The following is a 17,219-nucleotide window of genomic DNA, read 5'->3' on the forward strand; positions in this document are numbered from 1 at the left end:
ATTTGGAAATTGCAGCTCTAGGCACAGAAGAGTGTACAGAACTCCAGCACTGGTTGGGCATTCAAACTCATGTGATTACAATTACATGAAGCTAGAGTGAGGCTGTGGCTGCTCTATCACAGGCACACAAACTGAGGGGGACAACTGTAGAGGAGAGGCAGCTTTCCAAAGAGTTATCCATTCCTTGTTCATCAGGTGTTAGAAACTGAGATATGAAAGCTAGGAGCTAAATGGCACCTTAAACCTAGGTTATGGGCGCAAGAATGGAATGTCTAGGCACACTTTTTTATAACAAGAATTCAAAGCTGAAAATGAAGGAACTGAAGCTAAATTTTTATGTTCATTTTTCACATGGTCTAGTCCTTCCTCTGCCCACCCCCCTAATGCTCTTAAGGGGGTCTCTTCTCCAGTCTTCAGAAAGCAGCTGGAAGTGGGGAGGCAGAAAAATATCCTTCTTTCCTTCCATCCTGCAGTTTTATTCTGAAATCTTAGGCACAGTACCGCACCCAGATTTCAGAAACTACTTGCACTAATTTCCCTGTTGCAAAATATGCCAAGAACAATGGGAGTTTCAAACTCTGCTTGTCATGATGTGGAACCCTGTGCAATCAGAGAACCATGTCATGGAGAGAGCCTAGACACACAGAGCTGGCTCCTCACACCAGATGCGCCCTCCCAGGGAATGGATAGCAGCAGTGTGAGGGGCTGACAGAGATGTGATGGCAGAGATGGGCCCACTCCCCAACTCTAAATACTGCTAGCTAGACTTGGAAGAGCGTGCCCAACTTCACAGACATATAACAGGCTGCATTTATTCATTGTATTGCAATACACTATTTTTATTTGTTATAGCTATTTAGCTAGGATTGGTTTCTAAAGTGCCATATGTCTCAAATCCACAGTAAAGATTTTTACTATGGATTTTTACTGCCATATTATTAGTGATATGATGGTGTGGTAGGGGCAGTCTCCTCTGGTTCCTGGCAGTTAGTGATAAACTCTGAGTTCCAGGAGGGAGTGGAATCAGAGGTTGGGTGATGCTGGTAACAAATGTCAACCCACAGAAGTAGTCCTTCCACTGGCTTATGGGGTTTTCTGGCCCCTCAATGTGCTATTTACTATACATTTTATTTCTATATTTATTTATCCTGCCTTTCTTCCACAGAATTCCAGGTGGCATAAATCGGGGTTTCCATACAGTGTCCCATCCAGGAACTGACCAGACCCAGACCTGGACCTGCTATAGCTTTAGCAAGGTGACTGAACTACGAGCCCTGAGGCCATGCTCTTGTACATATGTATGAGTCGGACAGGTAGGATGTATTATACTAACACTATTTACAGTGATGAGCAATTCAACAAATTCTTGACAAGTTGTCTGCTGTACATTCTCCCTTTAGGCAGGTTAATAGGGATTTTTTAACCCTTTAGTGAACTGGATATACAAGTTTTCACTTTTCCTATTAGTCAGATTCTTGCTGATTGTACTGTCTCACCATTACTTCAGGTTTGTACAGAAAAATCAAAACATAGTGTCCTGGAGAAAACAAGGCAACACTGTCTTTGATCATAGTGTCTGAGGTCTGACATCATGGAGAGCTGTGCTTTAAAGCAGCGTTTCTCAACCGCTGTTCCGCGGCACACTAGTGTGCCGCGAGACGCTGGCTGGTGTGCCGCGACGTGCGGCGACGAGAAGGGCGATTTGCATTGTCACGTGCCTGGCGGCCGCCAATATACAGCGCTGACCCGCCGGAAAGCAATATTTCTCCTCCTCTTTCCCAAAGCTCAGTGCAAACGAGCCTGGCGGCTGCCAATACACAGCGCTGACCCGCCGGAAAGCAATATTTCTCCTCCTCTTTCCCAAAGCTCAGTGCAAACGAGCCTGGCGGCTGCCAATACACAGCACTGACCCGCCGGAAAGCAATATTTGGCAAGTGTTTCTTACAGTCATAATTATAATATAGGGCGGCACAGAGTTAATTTTTTTAACTTTTTTAATGGCTGGTGTGCCTCGTGATTTTTTTCACGGAACAAGTGTGCCGTGGCCCAAAAAAGGTTGAGAAACACTGCTTTAAAGAACATGAATGCGTCTCTCCTCCCTATCTGTGAAGGGAGCAAGCTGGTACGTGATAAGAAATTATGCAGCCCCGATTTATCTCCTTAATTTGCTCTATTGAAACACTGCACATATTGCACCCCAAATCCCATTTTAAGATTATTAAAGTCTCATAGGAATTCTAAAAGTAATGTTTGTTCCTTTGTTATGGCTAGTTATCCATTTCCCTCTGAGGCTTCTTTTTAAAAAAGTCTGCTGTCTCAGCCATTACTTTCTGCAGCCTCCCCCTGATCAGTCAGCTTCTGTTAATCTTGGCAGGGTTTATTTGAGCTAAATCAGTTATCTCCCTTCCAATGACACAGCAAGAGATATATGCCACTAGAAATATTTGGAGCCATGATCTTCATGAAAATGTTCCAGGGTAACAAATAACTTAGCTGCAAATCCAATGCCAGGAAATACTTTTTTTGTTCTTTAAAATGACTCCTAGTTTTAAGAACCAGTGACAGAGATTATTATTATTATTTATTGAACAGCTGACAGCATTCCTATTGGGAGTTTCTGCTATGTTTTTGCATATTTGATTACTCTGCATCGATTGTGCCAACCATAAACTGTGGTGCTATTTTGAAGTTAGGGATTTATTATGCCACTGTGACTGCCATTTCTCCTGATGACCTCCAATGACTATTGCCAAAGGGCACTGGGGGAAAGCTTCAGGGTTGGAGCTGTTATTCTGAATCTGTAGTTATCTATTCTAAGCGATGTGGATATATTGGTGGCCAGGGGACAATATTTAATTTATTAAGCCTAAGGCAGTTGGATGGCACTTCCTTTCGGCAACTCTTGCAGCCAAGCTGGTGCCAAACGTATGGCTCTGCTTTCCTTTGGACCACATCAGTGAGACCGAGGGAGGGGTTGTTGTCTGGGCAACCTAGGACCTCTATACATACTGCCCAGGCTTGCACCCCAGGGAGGTGCTGCTAGCACAGCAGTTTGACTTCATCACTGGAGGCACATTCCATTGTCTCTTGAGACAGATGGATGCCAACGTATAGTAATCATCTGACCAGCTTGCGTCAACTTTTTATGAGCAAATTTCCAAATATTGTTGATGTCTTCCAGCAGAACTCGGGCCCTATTTAGTACAATTAATAATCAACACAATCAACACACCTTGGCTGGTTTGATGGTCAATGCAAAGTGGCTAAGAAAGTTCTGGCTAAGGCAATTAGGGATTCACATAAGAATCCATCAGAGGAATCCATGGAAAATTTGATCAAACTTAGATTGGATACAAGAGTCTGCTCAAAAACACAAAAGCTGAATACAGTGGGACCTCGACTTACGAATTCAATCCTTTTCAAATGCACACTCGTAGGTCAAAAACTTCTTAAGTCGAGTTTCCCATAGGAAACACGGTTTCCCATAGGAATGCATTGGAAATGGAAAAATTCTTAAGTCGAGGAAACCGCAGCTAAAAACTCGTAAGTCGAGGAAACCGCATCTAGCCACGAACGGGTTTTCCATTCGGATGTCGGAAAAATCGTAAGCGCGTGGCCACTTTTTCTGCTCGTAACTCGAAATGTCGGGTGTCAAATAGCTCGTATATGAAACCCAGTATATGAAACCCACTGTATATGAAACCCAGTGTCAGGAATGGAACAGAGGAAAGACAAAATCTGGGAACTGGGTTGTAGCTCTGAGCTCCTCAGGAAAAAATACAAGATACAGGAAAAAATACAAGATACATATATGATTCATAGATAAAATTTATCTCCATGTTTTTTTGTCTACTAGGTAGAGAGACATCTCTAAACACTACACAGCTCACAAAAAGAGTACAAAATAGGAGCAGCAGATAATCCAGGTGGGTTGAGTAGATGAACATAGTGAGGTATTTCATATATAAAAGAGCTGTGCCAAAATGCTTGTGATAGCTTGCCAGTCTCATCTCCCACTTTCAGTCCCACAATAATCACGGTACTACTTGACTTATTATGACACATTTATAATACTTGACCTCAGAAGGCAGATGTTGTCTCACATGGTTCTTTCTCTACACAGAAAAGCAGCCTTCAAATTAATTCGTTTGGCAGAAGGCCATCCATTTGATACAGAGTGTTATAGATTCAATAATAAGAGATACTGGCAGAGAACTAAACAGCAAACTAAGGTAAGCTGAAGGATCTGAATGTGCTTAGTGAGTTATTTTTGGCTTGTTTGTTTTACCCCCCCACCTTCACTTAAACAGCAGGCCTCCATTCAGCTCCATTTCAAAGTTTTGCCTTGTGAGATGGAAGGCAACAACCATAAGATAAGATATCTTTATTGTCATTGAAAGTATGCTGCATAGGGATGAGCAGGGTGGCCAAATGGGGAAGCAGGAACATTCAAGTGGGTCCTTAGAGGTTAGAGGAACCTCTAAATATATATAGGAATCATGAAATCACAGAATTGTAGAGTTGGAAGGGAAGGACGCGGGTGGCGCTGTGGTCTAAACCATTGAGCCTCTTGCCGATCAGAAGGTCGGCGGTTTGAATCCCTGCAATGGGATGAGCTCCTGTTGCTCGGTCCCTGCTCCTGCCAACCTAGCAGTTCGAAAGCACGCCAAAAAGTACAAGTAGATACCTTCCGATGGGTGTTTCTGTGCGCTGCTCTGGTTTCGCCAGAAGCAGCTTACTCATGCTGGTCACATGACCCAGAAAAACTGTCTGTGGACAAACGCCTGCTCCCTCGCCCTGTAAAGTGAGATGAGCACCACAACCCCAGACTTGTCTGCGACTGGACTTAACTGTCAGGGGTCCTTTACGTTTAGAGTTGGAAGGGACCACAAGGGTCATCTAGTCCAATCCCCTGAAATGCAAGAATATTTTGACCAACATGGGGCTCAAACCAATGACCCTAAAATTAAGAGAATCATACTCTACTTGAATGCTCTACCAACTGAACTATGATAAACTTGCCTTTACTTTTTCTTTTTAAAGCAAGCTCCCTCAGTCTCCAAACCCAATGGGGCTGAGGTCTGTACCAGGGGAAAATTTAGGTATTTAAAGGTTTGGGGGGGGCATATGCTAATGTGTATAGATGCAAATTTAAATGTCAGAAAAGGCAAGTCAGCCTATTTCCCAGCCAAATCGCCCTGTGTAAATTCTTCAGTTAATTTGCACCCTACCCAGAGCACCTAAAATCAGCCCCCCTTCAATTCTTTTACTCCCAATTAATTTCCCAACATATCTTTATCCAAATCAATTAAATTCACTTTCAAATTATCTCTCTAAACACATTTATTCTTCCAAATTAATATCCTACCCAAATTGACCCTTCGCAATTCCATTTCCCCCAAATTCATTACCCACACAGAAACACTTGGGGCACTTAGAAGAAGATTTGGTGCTCAAGCCCCATGAACCCAACTTTAGCAAACCCTCTGGTCTGGACATGCATGTTGCCTGCTTACTGCCAGTGAATATTGCCAGCATGGGAGTGGCATTCAGGCACAAACCCTCCACAAGTAGGCTTGCATGGCACACGTTATCAACTATTGCCTCCAAGACCAATTTCCTTCCAATAGGAATCTTTAAACTGAGAGGAGAACCGTTTGTGTATGTGTTGCAGGGGAATACAACTGGCTTACAAGAACATGCAGCTTCAAACCCTTTCCCCTCACACTTGCACCCAAACCAAACAGGAGAAAGGGTCTCCAAAGCCCCTCATCTCAAGCAAGTGCCAGCTCTCCCCTTCCTTAGTTAATATTTGATTATGGTGCCTACAAAGAGCAGTGAGCATACACAGACTGCAACTAGGATTTCAACCATACTTATGGAGTGGTACCTCAGGTTAAGAACTTAATTCATTCTGGAGGTCCGTTCTTAACCTGAAACTGTTCTTAACCTAAGGTACCACTTTTAGACAACTAAGTTCTACTCAGTGGTGAAAGAGGCAAAAATTACAGAGTTCTGACTAAACATGTAAACCATTGTCTTGAAAAGTCCAACCTGATTTCCATTGCACAGTCACTGTAACTATCAATATATGAGACGTGAAGAAAGAGCCCAGGCACCCAGGCAAATGGTAGTGAGCTGCAAAACAGGTGGGAGGAAGAGGTATCATGATCTTTTCTTGCTAAGACTTCCTAGTGAACCAAGATTAGTAGAAAAACCAAAAGAGCCCTTTCAAACATCCAACTTCTTCCAATTGCTGAGAGGCAAAAGTGAAACCACTTGCCTGGAGAGAGCTATTTCATTTTTCTCAGTTTATGGGGAAAGTGTGGGAACAAAGTAAACTCTCCCTCTTTGATTCCAATTCTTTCAATTCACAGCTCTAAAATGTAATTGAAAATGCAAAGGAAATTATCATCTTTAAAACCAGTCACCAAGAAAACCATAAGCTGTAATGCAAGGAAGAGTTTCTGCCACCAGGACACTGATGACTGGTTGCTAGTCAAATAAGGGGGAAAGCTGAAGTTGATGCTTTATTATTACCTCTAGCAAGCCATATAAACATTACGATCCCCATATATGCATCTTAGCATTTGCCTCTTCATTCAGCAACTGAGAGTTAACGCAGAAGCCCAATTCAGAAGTCACAACATCATGGTTTGTCAATACATGCATGATCCTCATAACTGTACTTTATCCCTCACTCCTTTGTGTGTAACAAGATTTAGCTTTGATTCACAGTTTGTAACAAACTGCGGTTTCCTATTTCATCTGAACACGAGAGACTCTTGTTTGTAGAAATCATAATTAGTTAACAAATCTGGATATTGAACCAAAGCATAGTGTGCTATCGTGGCTTGTTAACAAATTGTGGTTTGAATGAACCACAGTTTCTCATATTCATACAAAACAGGAAACTGTTGCTTGTTACAAACTGCAAATGGAAACTTTAAATCTCTCCCTTTATGTGTAAAGCAGAGAGGGGAGGGGGCAAATCATGCATGTTATATTCAGCACTTTACAGGGTATAAAGCTGTACAGTGGTACCTCGGGTTAAGAACTTAATTCGTTCTGGAGGTCCGTTCTTAACCTGAAACTGTTCTTAACCTGAGATACCACTTTAGTTAATGGGGCCTCTGCTGCTGCCCCGCCGCCCCCACGCAGTTTCTGTTCTCATCCTGAAGCAAAGTTGTATACAATTCTTAGGCTTAAGTTCCACTAAACTCTGAAATTTTATGATTTCTTTCTTATGGAAAAATACATTTTCCATAGTTTTTAGAACAAATATTTACATTTTATGGGTGAAAAGTATATCTTACTTTACTACTGATTCTCTAGAACTAGAATATTGGTATGATCTATATAATGCATTTGAAATGTAATAAATGTTGGCTATGGTCTTGCATCAATTGAAGGCTTTCATTTTGAGACAGACCATCATCAAAGGTATTATAGTTTCAAATATGTGCACTTGTTTTGCAGCAGTGATAAAAGTATTATCTTATTTTAGGGCTGCAATACAAAAGATACATAAAATTACTACTTCCAGAGAGCGACTTGAGAATCATAATTCAAGCTTTTGGCTGTTTACCCTTTCTCTTTAGTGGGAGTTTAAAGTTTGCAAATAGGGCAAATCCCAAAGCATCTGCATGCTATAGTTTTAAGTAGTGCATTAGGAACAAAAGTGCAATTTTAAGCAAATCAGGAAGACAGTTATCAAATTATGCTAAAGGCCTGATACAGCCCCCATTAAAGTAAATGGGAGTCTGCAGCAGGATGTTAATCAGTCTTTAAGAGCAGGTGTGTAATTCTATGTTTCTTCATTATAGAGTACTAAGCAGATGTCTATGCCACTTAACTATTTACCTCTCAGAAAGAAACTGGCTTCTTTTAAAAAGAACCATATTCATAAGTATCCCTTATCAACACCTCATAAAATATTTCATGTAGTTCTAATTTACCTATGCCATTATTGCTCCCTGGAAACCAATAATCATGTCTGGAAATCATTCTTTATATTCATTTCTATCTATCAGACTACTTTGTTCAATAAGTTTTCAATATGCTTTCCCCCAAATAATTCCAAATAATGTTCCCATGCCTTTTAAAGAATCTCTTTTATTTAATGTTAAGCTTTCAAGGATTATCATTTGTTTAGTTTAAAATTTTATATTTAATTTCTTCAGTTTTAATTAAGTCATATGGAACAGTGAAAAACCTTAATTGAGTGCATATAAAAATATGCTTTGCTTATGAACATCTTTGATTTATTTATCTTTTTGTGTATATGCTAGTACAGTATCGTGGAATAATTATGGAATATTAAAGAAAGTTGAACTATCAAGATGCAAGAGTAGATCATTAATGGATATCAATGATAATATCTAGAGTAAAGTTTTAATATGACTACAGAGGTTAATTTGTTTTAATACTCTCAATATGTCCATACAATGTTATATGTGCAACAAACAAGTTAAATCAGCATCCACATTTGAGTACAAAAGTGAGAAATACTGGGTTGTATTCAATGTTAGTCATATTCAGTGTTGACCCATTGAAATTAATGGGCTTGACTAACTTAGGCCCATTAATTTTAATGGGTCTATTTTGAAGATAACATAGATGGATTCAACCCATAGTTCCATAACACTGCAAGTCCATACATATCCACTCAGTAGGAAGTCCCATTTAGTTCAGTGGGGCTTACTCCCAGGTTAGCAGGTAAAGGATTGCAGCCTTAATGACTACAGAATAAGGTCAGACTATGTCTGTTCTGTGCATTTTTTTGCTTAAAAGAAAAAGATAGCTTCCAGCTGCAGAAGTAGCAGCATCCCTGACACCTGTAAACATTCAGTGGTCAGAACACCACTACATATCCTTCAAATGATATGGACCAGTGAAGCTGGAAGGTATCTGCACTGAACCAAACAGCCTGGTATCTCAGCAATCCACCACAACAGAAACCCCATCATGTCCCAGGTGGTGTGCAGAATTGAGGCTGAAATAGGCAATGTAGTCTGTATTTCAAAAGCCAAAATATTATCCTAGAGACAGTTGCCAGACATGTTACTGTTAAGGCCTCAAATGTGCTTTTAAATTTCTTAGTGTTCCTATTACAATTTTTCCTAATACTTGGCACTAAGATACACTAAGTGTAGTTGGATATTTTACAAAGCCTCTCTAGAGACAAAGAAAGCCAGATGCTCTGCAGCTATCCTCTGCTAAAGTTAACTGTTTAAGTTAAACATGGAGTTCTGTACAGGGAAATAAAACACCATAATATGCAAAACACTATGAATCTCACAACACTCTTTCCGATCATGCCACATTAATAACAATTCACTGTTAACCATATATTAAAAAGACAAAATAAAAGTTTTGTGACATGTGCAGACTTTGATATTAATACATACAACAAAAAAGAGGCATAGCTACACCCAAAAATATATTAAACAGTTCCCATCTCTTTCATTTCCCAAAGTAGCAATTTAAAATATTTTTATCATGTATTTTGCCCTTTGTTTTCAACATTATGGTTCATTCACTCACTTAACAGGAAAATATATATGATGTCACAGACACAAACACTATGACATCATGACTATTCCTGGGCAATACCTGCATTTTATCAATGACAGTATTACAAGGAAGCATAGAAAGTACTTTAAGAGCTAGATGTAAACCCAGACATCTGCACTGTATTTTGGATTGTTTTATGAAACAGGTGAAACATTAAACTGGGAATAATGTGAAGCATGTTAATGATTAACACATTTTAAGTTGTACTTTTTGCTGTTAAATATAACTTGTACATTGCATTGTAGTATCATGGGAACAGAGCTTATATCAGAAAGAATTGTGGTAACTCCCACAGTAGAAAGATGAGGAGCTGGCAAGATACCATCCCTGTAGAAAGGGCCCAAGGAGATCATAATGGGATTTAAAACTGATGCTACTAAGCCATGGCTCTTTGCCCATCCAATTTTCTCCCCATATTGTATTTTAAGAGACGTCTCCTAAATTATCCAGCACATTCCACTTTCCCTTGACATCAGTCTTGCTTGCTGTGCACAGCACCTCTAACAAGTACTGTAGCTCAGTGCATAGCTGTCAAGTTTTCCCTTTTCTCGTGAGGAAGCCTATTCAGCATAAGGGAATTTCCCTTAAAAAAAGGGAGAACTTGACAGCTATGGTTCAGTGACTGGGCAGCTTAACACTTAAGGAGAACCTCACAACCTGTTACTGAAGTTTTCCTTCCCTTTTTCAAAACTGTATCCTCTTTTTGTCCTCCCCTCCCCTAAATCAAACAAATTTAAAAAAAAATTAAAAAGTATTTTGCTTTCTTCAAAAAACCTCACCATGGGCTGTATCAACAAAGCATCTTCCAGAAAAGTGTGGGTGCAATTCCTCATTACATTTTGACAGGTCTCAAACAGGGCAAGCTTGAACTTTACCTACAGCCCGAACTTTCATCCAAGTGCATTACACAAGGAACTGACCTGTATCCTTTATCACAGCTCACCCACAAGAGCACAAGCAGAAATCCACAGCACAATCCTATATAGGTCTACTGAGAAGTAACCCCCTATGTGACTTCTTTCCACATAAGGGTTCAGCTTCAGTTGTCTGCAAACTTTCTGCACGTGTTATTGATGCAGTAGGAAGTGACTATCCAAAACAGCTGCAGCATCTTTAAAGGACCCCGAATATCTAAGCCATGGCTCCTTTTTGAGACATGATACCCCCCCCAATATATTTCCTCTCTATTTTCATCCAGTGCCAATGGGTTCAACCCACCCCTTAACTCTGTTCCGCAAGGTCCCTCAGCCAGGCGCTGTCCCTGTTTTGCTCACAGCTCTGTAGTGCTGAAGTCAACTTTTGAACCTCAAGTTCCATGTACACACGCAGCTAATCCCATGCAAAGTATGAGTCTTCTGTCTCAATTGGCACCCCCCCCCGCAGGCTTCTGTCTGAATTGAACCCCCCCCCCCGCCCGCCCGCTTCGCCTTCCCTTACCTGCTGGCCAGGCTCTGTCTGCAGTGCTGCCTGAAGGGCATCAGGTGGTAGTTCATGGCGTCCAGAAGCAGCTTCTGGCAGACGGGGTCGGTCCGCATGAAATCCACCGACTGGACCCGCTCGACGAGCTCCGGGGCCGGGATGAGGGCGAAGCGCAGGCGCTTCATGAGGTCCGGCGCGTACTGCATGCGGGTCTCTCGGTCGTGCTCCAGCCACAGCACGGACATCTGGAAGAGCGCCAGCTCCGACTCCACGGGGGGAGGCAGCGAGTCCAGCAGGGCGCGCATCTCCTCGAAGTTGAGCAGCAGCACGTCCTCCACGAGGTACTTGTTGGCCAGCTTCTTGGTCTCCTCGAGGCCGTGCAAGGCGGCGATCTTGCACACCTGCTTGTAGTTCTGCACCGAGATCTGGTCGTTGAGGAACTGCACGCACAGCTTGGTGACCTGCGGGATGTGCAGGATCTTGCTGACCGACAGCACCTCCTCCACCGTGTCCAGGGACAGGGTCACGTTGGCCGTGTACAGGTACTCGAGCACCAGGCGCAGCCCGATGGACGAGCAGCCCTGCAGCACCAGGTTGTTGATGGCCCGCGGGCTGGCCAGCAGCTTGTCCTCCGGGGACGAGGAGGGCGTGCCGGACTCTTCCTGCTGCTGCTGCTGCTGCTCTTTGGAGGATAGGCCGTCCTGAGCACCTGGTCCGACGCCCAGCGGGTGGTGGTGGTGGTGCCCGCTCCCCCCGCCGCCTCCTCCGCCTCCGCCTCCTCCTCCTCCGGCGGTGCTGGAGAAGAGCGATCGGAAGTACTGCGAGCACGAGGCCAGCACGGCCTTGTGGCAATGGAACTGCTGGCCTTGCGCCGTCAGGGTCACGTCGCAGAAGAGCTGCTTCCTCCACAGCAGGTTGAGGCCGTGGAGCAGGTTGTCGCTATGGCTCGGGTCGAAGGTAGACGTTCGGTCCCCGGACCTGGACATGGCGGGCAACCTCAGCGCACCTGACTGGAAAGCCTCCTCCGACCTGGGCAAAGAGGGGGCAAGGCGGGGTGGGGTGGGGGTGAGGAAACGAGTGGTTGAGAGGTTGGGGGTGGAGGGGGGCACACAAGAACAAACACGGAGCTTCTACAGGCCTGGTGTGTCCATCCTTATCGCAAGCACTGAGACGCGTCCTGCTCAGCTGCCCCCGCCGCCGCCACGGCGGGCTTTGGGCTGCTTAAAACTCTCGGTGTGCTGGCCCCCCCGCCACGGGGCTTGGGCTTTCATCTCCAGCAAGCACTGCTGCTGCAGCTTCCCTCCCGAAATGACTGGGGTGGGGGTGGGACACGGCTCGTGGGCAACTACTTTCTTTCAACCCGGGAGGAGCGGAGGAGGCGCGCGCGCCACTTGCGCGCCACACTGCTGCTGCTGCTCCCTTCGCAGGAGGCGGGAAAGGAAGGTGGGGTAGAGTTTTGGCTTGTACGGCAAGCGGCGGAAACTCTTAGAGAAACTATCCAGACGAAAGAGAGGGCGGGTGGAAAAAACACGCAGCCCTGGCCAAAGTCTAGGGCGGCTAGGCCGCTATTTCAGACAGCCTGCCTGAAGATGCCCCTGGCGGATGCCCCTCCCCTTCCCCAAACTGCGCCTTTCCCGCCTTTGCGAGGGACGGCGTCTGCAGAACCTCGAGACGCTTCGCCTTGAAGCAGCACCGCGAGGGCGGGGGGGGGGGGAGGAAGGAATGTCCTCGTCTGTGGGAGAGGAGAGGGGGCAGCGGTGTGCACCCAACTCCGGCCGCCTCTCGCTGCGCGTGCTGCACTGCATTGGGCAAAGCGGGGAGAGAGGCAGGCCGAGTCCCCCTGCGGTCTGGCGTTGATTCTGCGCGGGTTGCTTTTCCTGTGGGCTGAAGGCGGCGCCGCTTTAACTCCGGCAACTCTGGGAAGTTCGAGTGGGGAGGTGGGTGGATGTGAGGTGGGGAGAGAGAGAGAGAAAGAGATTGGGGGGCATGAGGGAAGGAGAAGGAAGAGGCGGGCGGGCGGGGGAAAGTGCCACTGCGCCGCTGGGAGCCGGAGCTCCCCAAGCCAAAGTCGCCTGGACTCTGAGGGCGAGGGCGGCGGCGGCGGCGGCGGCGGCTGAGGGGAATCAATACACCGAGCCTTAACCTGGGAGTTGCACCTGCTCGCGCTGAGGGGAAAGAGACCCGCGTTGGCTGTCGCCCGCCTCCGGCAGAGCCGAGCCCTCCGCAGCAACAGTCAGCGCCGCCGCCGCCGCCACGGCTTCTCTGCGGGATCCCGGCGAGGGCTGCTACGTCCATTGTAGCTTCCCCTTCTGGTCGGCAGCGCTTGCAGTCTTCGCCTTCGCCTGTGGCCAGGTGGCAGGGAGGTCTCCTTCCCCGGTCACTTCCCTTGCCTCCCAACAGTCGGGGTTTCAGAAATCTCCAAGAGCCTCTCCCTTTAAGTGGACCCGGTCATTCCCCCCCCCCTTTCACACACACCTCTCATCCGCCCTCCCCTTCTTTCTTCCTCCTTTGACCATTTCTTGCAACCGGAGTTTATTCTCCAAAGACGTGCGTGTAACATAAGTGCACCCCCCCCCCCACCGATCGCCACATACTTCTAAGCCCACGGAAACCACACGCACACACACACGCCCCGTTTTCACGACAATAAACAAGCCGAGAGAGAGAGAGAGAGAGAGAGAGAGAGAGAGAGAGAGAGAGAGAGAGAGAGAGAGAGAGAGAGAGAAATACTCAAGACGGTTAGACCGAAGGCCAGAAACTTACCTGCTCCACAACCAGCTGCCAAAGTAAAGGTTCACTTAAGCTCCCCCCCTAAAAAAAATCAATTGTCCTTCCTTTTTAAAGGTTTGATCGCTCCTTCCAAAAACAAAACAAAAAACAAAACAAAAAACCTTCTGGTGCCCAACTCCAAGCAGTCACTCTTTACAATTTATTTTGTCGTACATCATTTGATCACCATGAATTAGCAACAGCAAGAAAATGTACGAGAGGGAGAAGGGGAGAGAGAGAAAGAGAGAGAGAGCGCGCGCAGAGCTTTCTGCAAGAGAAGAAGAAGAAAAAATGTACGTGTGACAAATTATGCTACCAAGAAACAACACATCATTATCCTTGGGCCTGGGGCTCAGTGAGTCGTAACGAGAGTAATAGGAAATCCACGGTTGGGGAGAGAAACGGTCGTGCATGGCCGGTGGAGAGAGACCATACAGGGGGATGGATGCTGGAGAGACTCGCAAAATTATGGCTCAAGGCTATTGTAAAAATTGTCGAGCGTAAATGACTGCGATTTCAAACATCTTTGGAAGAAAGAAGGGGAGAAAGCGACCCCCTCCTCTGCCTCTCTCTCTCTCTCCTCTCTCTCGTCTCTCTCTCTCTCTATAAAGAACCGTCAAGTTTTAGTGCGCATTGCTAATTAGTCAATTTCTCTCTGCCTTCACAGGCTGGCGACTTTGCTGCTGAGCTGAAACTGCTAATTTCTGTGACCAGCTTTTTTTCTTAGCTGTGATCTGGATGAATGAGTAGCTGTCTCACAGAGATGACAAAAATAAACTCTAATCCCCCCCAAAAAATTTCCACTACATCTTTCTCATGCATAGATTTATGATCTTCAAGCGCCCAGTGCAATATGCAAACTTTTGTGTCTGCACAGAATGGTGTTGGATTCATTCTGCACTATATTTGTTTTCGGCCTCCCCCCCCCCCCAGCTGCCCCATGTGATGGAAATGTCTGGTCTCAGTACAAGAGATATTGTCACACCCCCAAACCCTCTGTTATTAGTTTGACAGGGTACACCCTCCATTCATGCATATGTGAAGGATAGAGATGAAGAAGCAAAGGTAAAGTGAGGCTCTAGTGCATAGTATTAGTACTATAGCCGTTGCTTTTTCTTTGATTCATCTGCACCATCTACAATTTATGCTCTTGTTTGAAAGCATATTTTCTCTGTCATTTTGTCTGGTTAGACAACTGTCTCTGTACTTCACTGTCAGCTCCTCAGCAGAGAAAAGGTTCAGAAGTCACTTTTTATTGCCAAATTAGCATATTGCCAGATTCACCTTCCAATTTAGAGACTTTGAGGTGCAGAAGCCTGACCCAAACCGCAGGAATACAACTACTCTTTAGCAAGCAGAGCCTTTCAACTTTTTGCCGGATCTAGAGATACTTATGAACTTGCACCACTCATTTCCTAGGGCAAGGTAGGAGGTGGTGGTGGTTTGGTGCAGGTTTTGTGGGTGCTTTATTAAATTGAGTCATACGGTAGGTCTGTGAAGAAATTTTGGTGTATTCCTCCCATCCACAGGCACTGGAGTAGAGGACAAATCGTCCATACTTGATCCTATGATATATTACATCCTCACTTTTATAGCTCTGTTCTTCTGTTGTCAAATCTCCAAATGCCCAAAAAGGAATATATGACCTTGAATAAAAATACCATTAAAGGAGACTTGAAGAGAAGCACTTCACAGAAAGTTGGAGCTGGGATAAAATCTTAAGATTCCCAACTAATAAGGCTCTTGTAATTAAAATGCATGCCAGGGGGTTTATCTGGAACACTAGCCCTTATTTTCTTCCTTCTTAGTTTACAAAAGAATGCAAAAACATCTGCTGATGGAAGGAAACCAGCTGGAAATCGAATTTTACAGGAAATGGGGAGACCCACCTTGCAGTGCAGCAACTGATATCATAAAGAAAATGAAGGTGCCAAATGATTCAGATTAATTTACAATTTTTGCAATGTAATTTATACAAGAGTACATTTTCTTAATGCAGCGTTCCGTGTCTTGGCATATTGCATTGACAGGCTAAGGGCATAGTCTGCATTGGACAGGGGAGTATTCAGTGCACCCTGTCCCCACAAACCACCTAGTGATTACACACTGATACACCAGAGACCTTTATAGAAGAGTGCAGCTAGCAGAAAGATGGAGATAACCCCATGCAAAATGATCAGTTTTGTGTTACTGAATGTTTGGTGTGTGCTAAAGATGTGCCAAAACAGGAGCACAGAATGCTCGTTTACACACACATACACATCAATAGCTGTGGAATGTTACTAAGGCCCCTGGGAATAGCAGTTTTTCTGTCATTCCATTGCTGTTGAACTTTACCGTATTACTTTCTTTTATAGCTGTAAATAACCCCCGAAGGCCATTTTGCATTATATCACATTAAATAATAAAATAACAAATTATGTGTCACACAATCCTATACAGTACTGTCTTAAGTTGTGAAGAGGTTCCTCTGGAAATTTTGTCAGACCTAACATTTTTTTCATTGCATTCTTGGTGCTGAGAAATGAGAGTTCCCTACTCATTAATGGGAAATAGTTGTTTTGTTTGCTATCCAGATCGATCCCCAAAGTCAGGTTTTATGTTGATATGCCTATGAATGATGCGTGTTCAGTGTCATTGCAAAATTAATCACGATGTGGCCTGAAGTGCAAAGTTTACCCTCCACACTTTGATCACCATCGTTCCTTTTGGGGGCAGTATTATATGAAGCAACCGCTGTGGGTTCATTAAAATCCCATGGAGTTTTATTTATGGACTTGATATAAATAATAATATAATAATGATTTATTATTTCTACACCGCCCATCTGGCTGGGTTTCCCCAGCCACTCTGGGCGGCTTCCAACAGAAGGTTAAAAATACATTGAAACATTAGTCATTAAAAATTTCCCTAAACAGGGCTGCTTTCAGATGTCTTCTAAATGTCATATACCGTAGTTGTTTATTTCTTTGACATCTGATGGGAGGGCATTCCACAGGGCGGACAGCAAGAAGGCCCTCTGCCTGGTTCCCTGTAACTTCGCTTCTTGCACTGAGGGAACTGCCAGAAGGTCCTTGGTGCTGGACCTCAGTCTCCGGGCAGAATGATGGGGATGGAGATGCTCCTTCAGGTATACAGGACCGAGGCCATTTAGGGCTTTAAAGGTCAGCACCAACACTTTGAATTCTGCTCGGAAATGTACTATCAAGAAGGGTCTCAGAACCTATAGAGCCCCTCACTCATATATATATAGGTTCTCTGCACTTGTCTGTTTGCTTTCAGCTGTAGAGTAGCAACCCCCCCCAATAGCAATTTCATAAGTGGAACAACAACACTGAATTTCACCCTTCTATCTTTAAAAACAAACAAACAAACAAACCATGAGATACTTTGTGCAAAACAGAGCTACAGGTTCATGAGCTCTCTATCTTACATGTTTTACAATCTGGGAGTTA

The 17,219-nt window shown here is 44.5% G+C and overlaps 1 protein-coding gene and 1 long non-coding RNA gene across 7 annotated transcripts in view; one reads left to right on the forward strand and one right to left on the reverse strand.

The window, feature by feature from the left end:
* The window catches only part of KLHL14 (kelch like family member 14), a 62,979-nt gene extending 48,543 nt beyond the window's left edge, over positions 1-14,436 (reverse strand). Inside the window, exons 1-2 of one of the 3 annotated variants that reach the window (XM_060277848.2) lie at positions 13,759-14,436; positions 11,014-12,024 (exon numbers count right to left, since the gene is read on the reverse strand). In XM_060277848.2, coding sequence (XP_060133831.1) covers positions 11,014-11,981 — 968 coding nt within the window. In that variant the 5' untranslated portion in view covers positions 11,982-12,024; positions 13,759-14,436. The other 2 variants (XM_060277849.2, XM_088675452.1) reach the window with 2 other exon arrangements.
* The window catches only part of LOC148684838 (uncharacterized), an 83,643-nt gene continuing 67,589 nt past the window's right edge, over positions 1,166-17,219 (forward strand). The window contains exons 1-4 of one of the 4 annotated variants that reach the window (XR_015951472.1): positions 1,166-1,256; positions 3,857-3,926; positions 4,124-4,232; positions 14,432-15,691. This is a non-coding gene — a long non-coding RNA (uncharacterized LOC148684838). Of the gene's footprint in view, positions 1,314-3,856; positions 3,927-4,123; positions 4,233-14,431; positions 15,692-17,219 lie in introns of those variants that run through there. The other 3 variants (XR_015951471.1, XR_015951473.1, XR_015951469.1) reach the window with 3 other exon arrangements.

The sequence above is a fragment of the Zootoca vivipara genome, chromosome 8 (assembly GCF_965207765.1).
Source record: "Zootoca vivipara chromosome 8, rZooViv2.hap1.1, whole genome shotgun sequence".
Taxonomy (NCBI): Eukaryota; Metazoa; Chordata; class Lepidosauria; order Squamata; family Lacertidae; genus Zootoca; species Zootoca vivipara.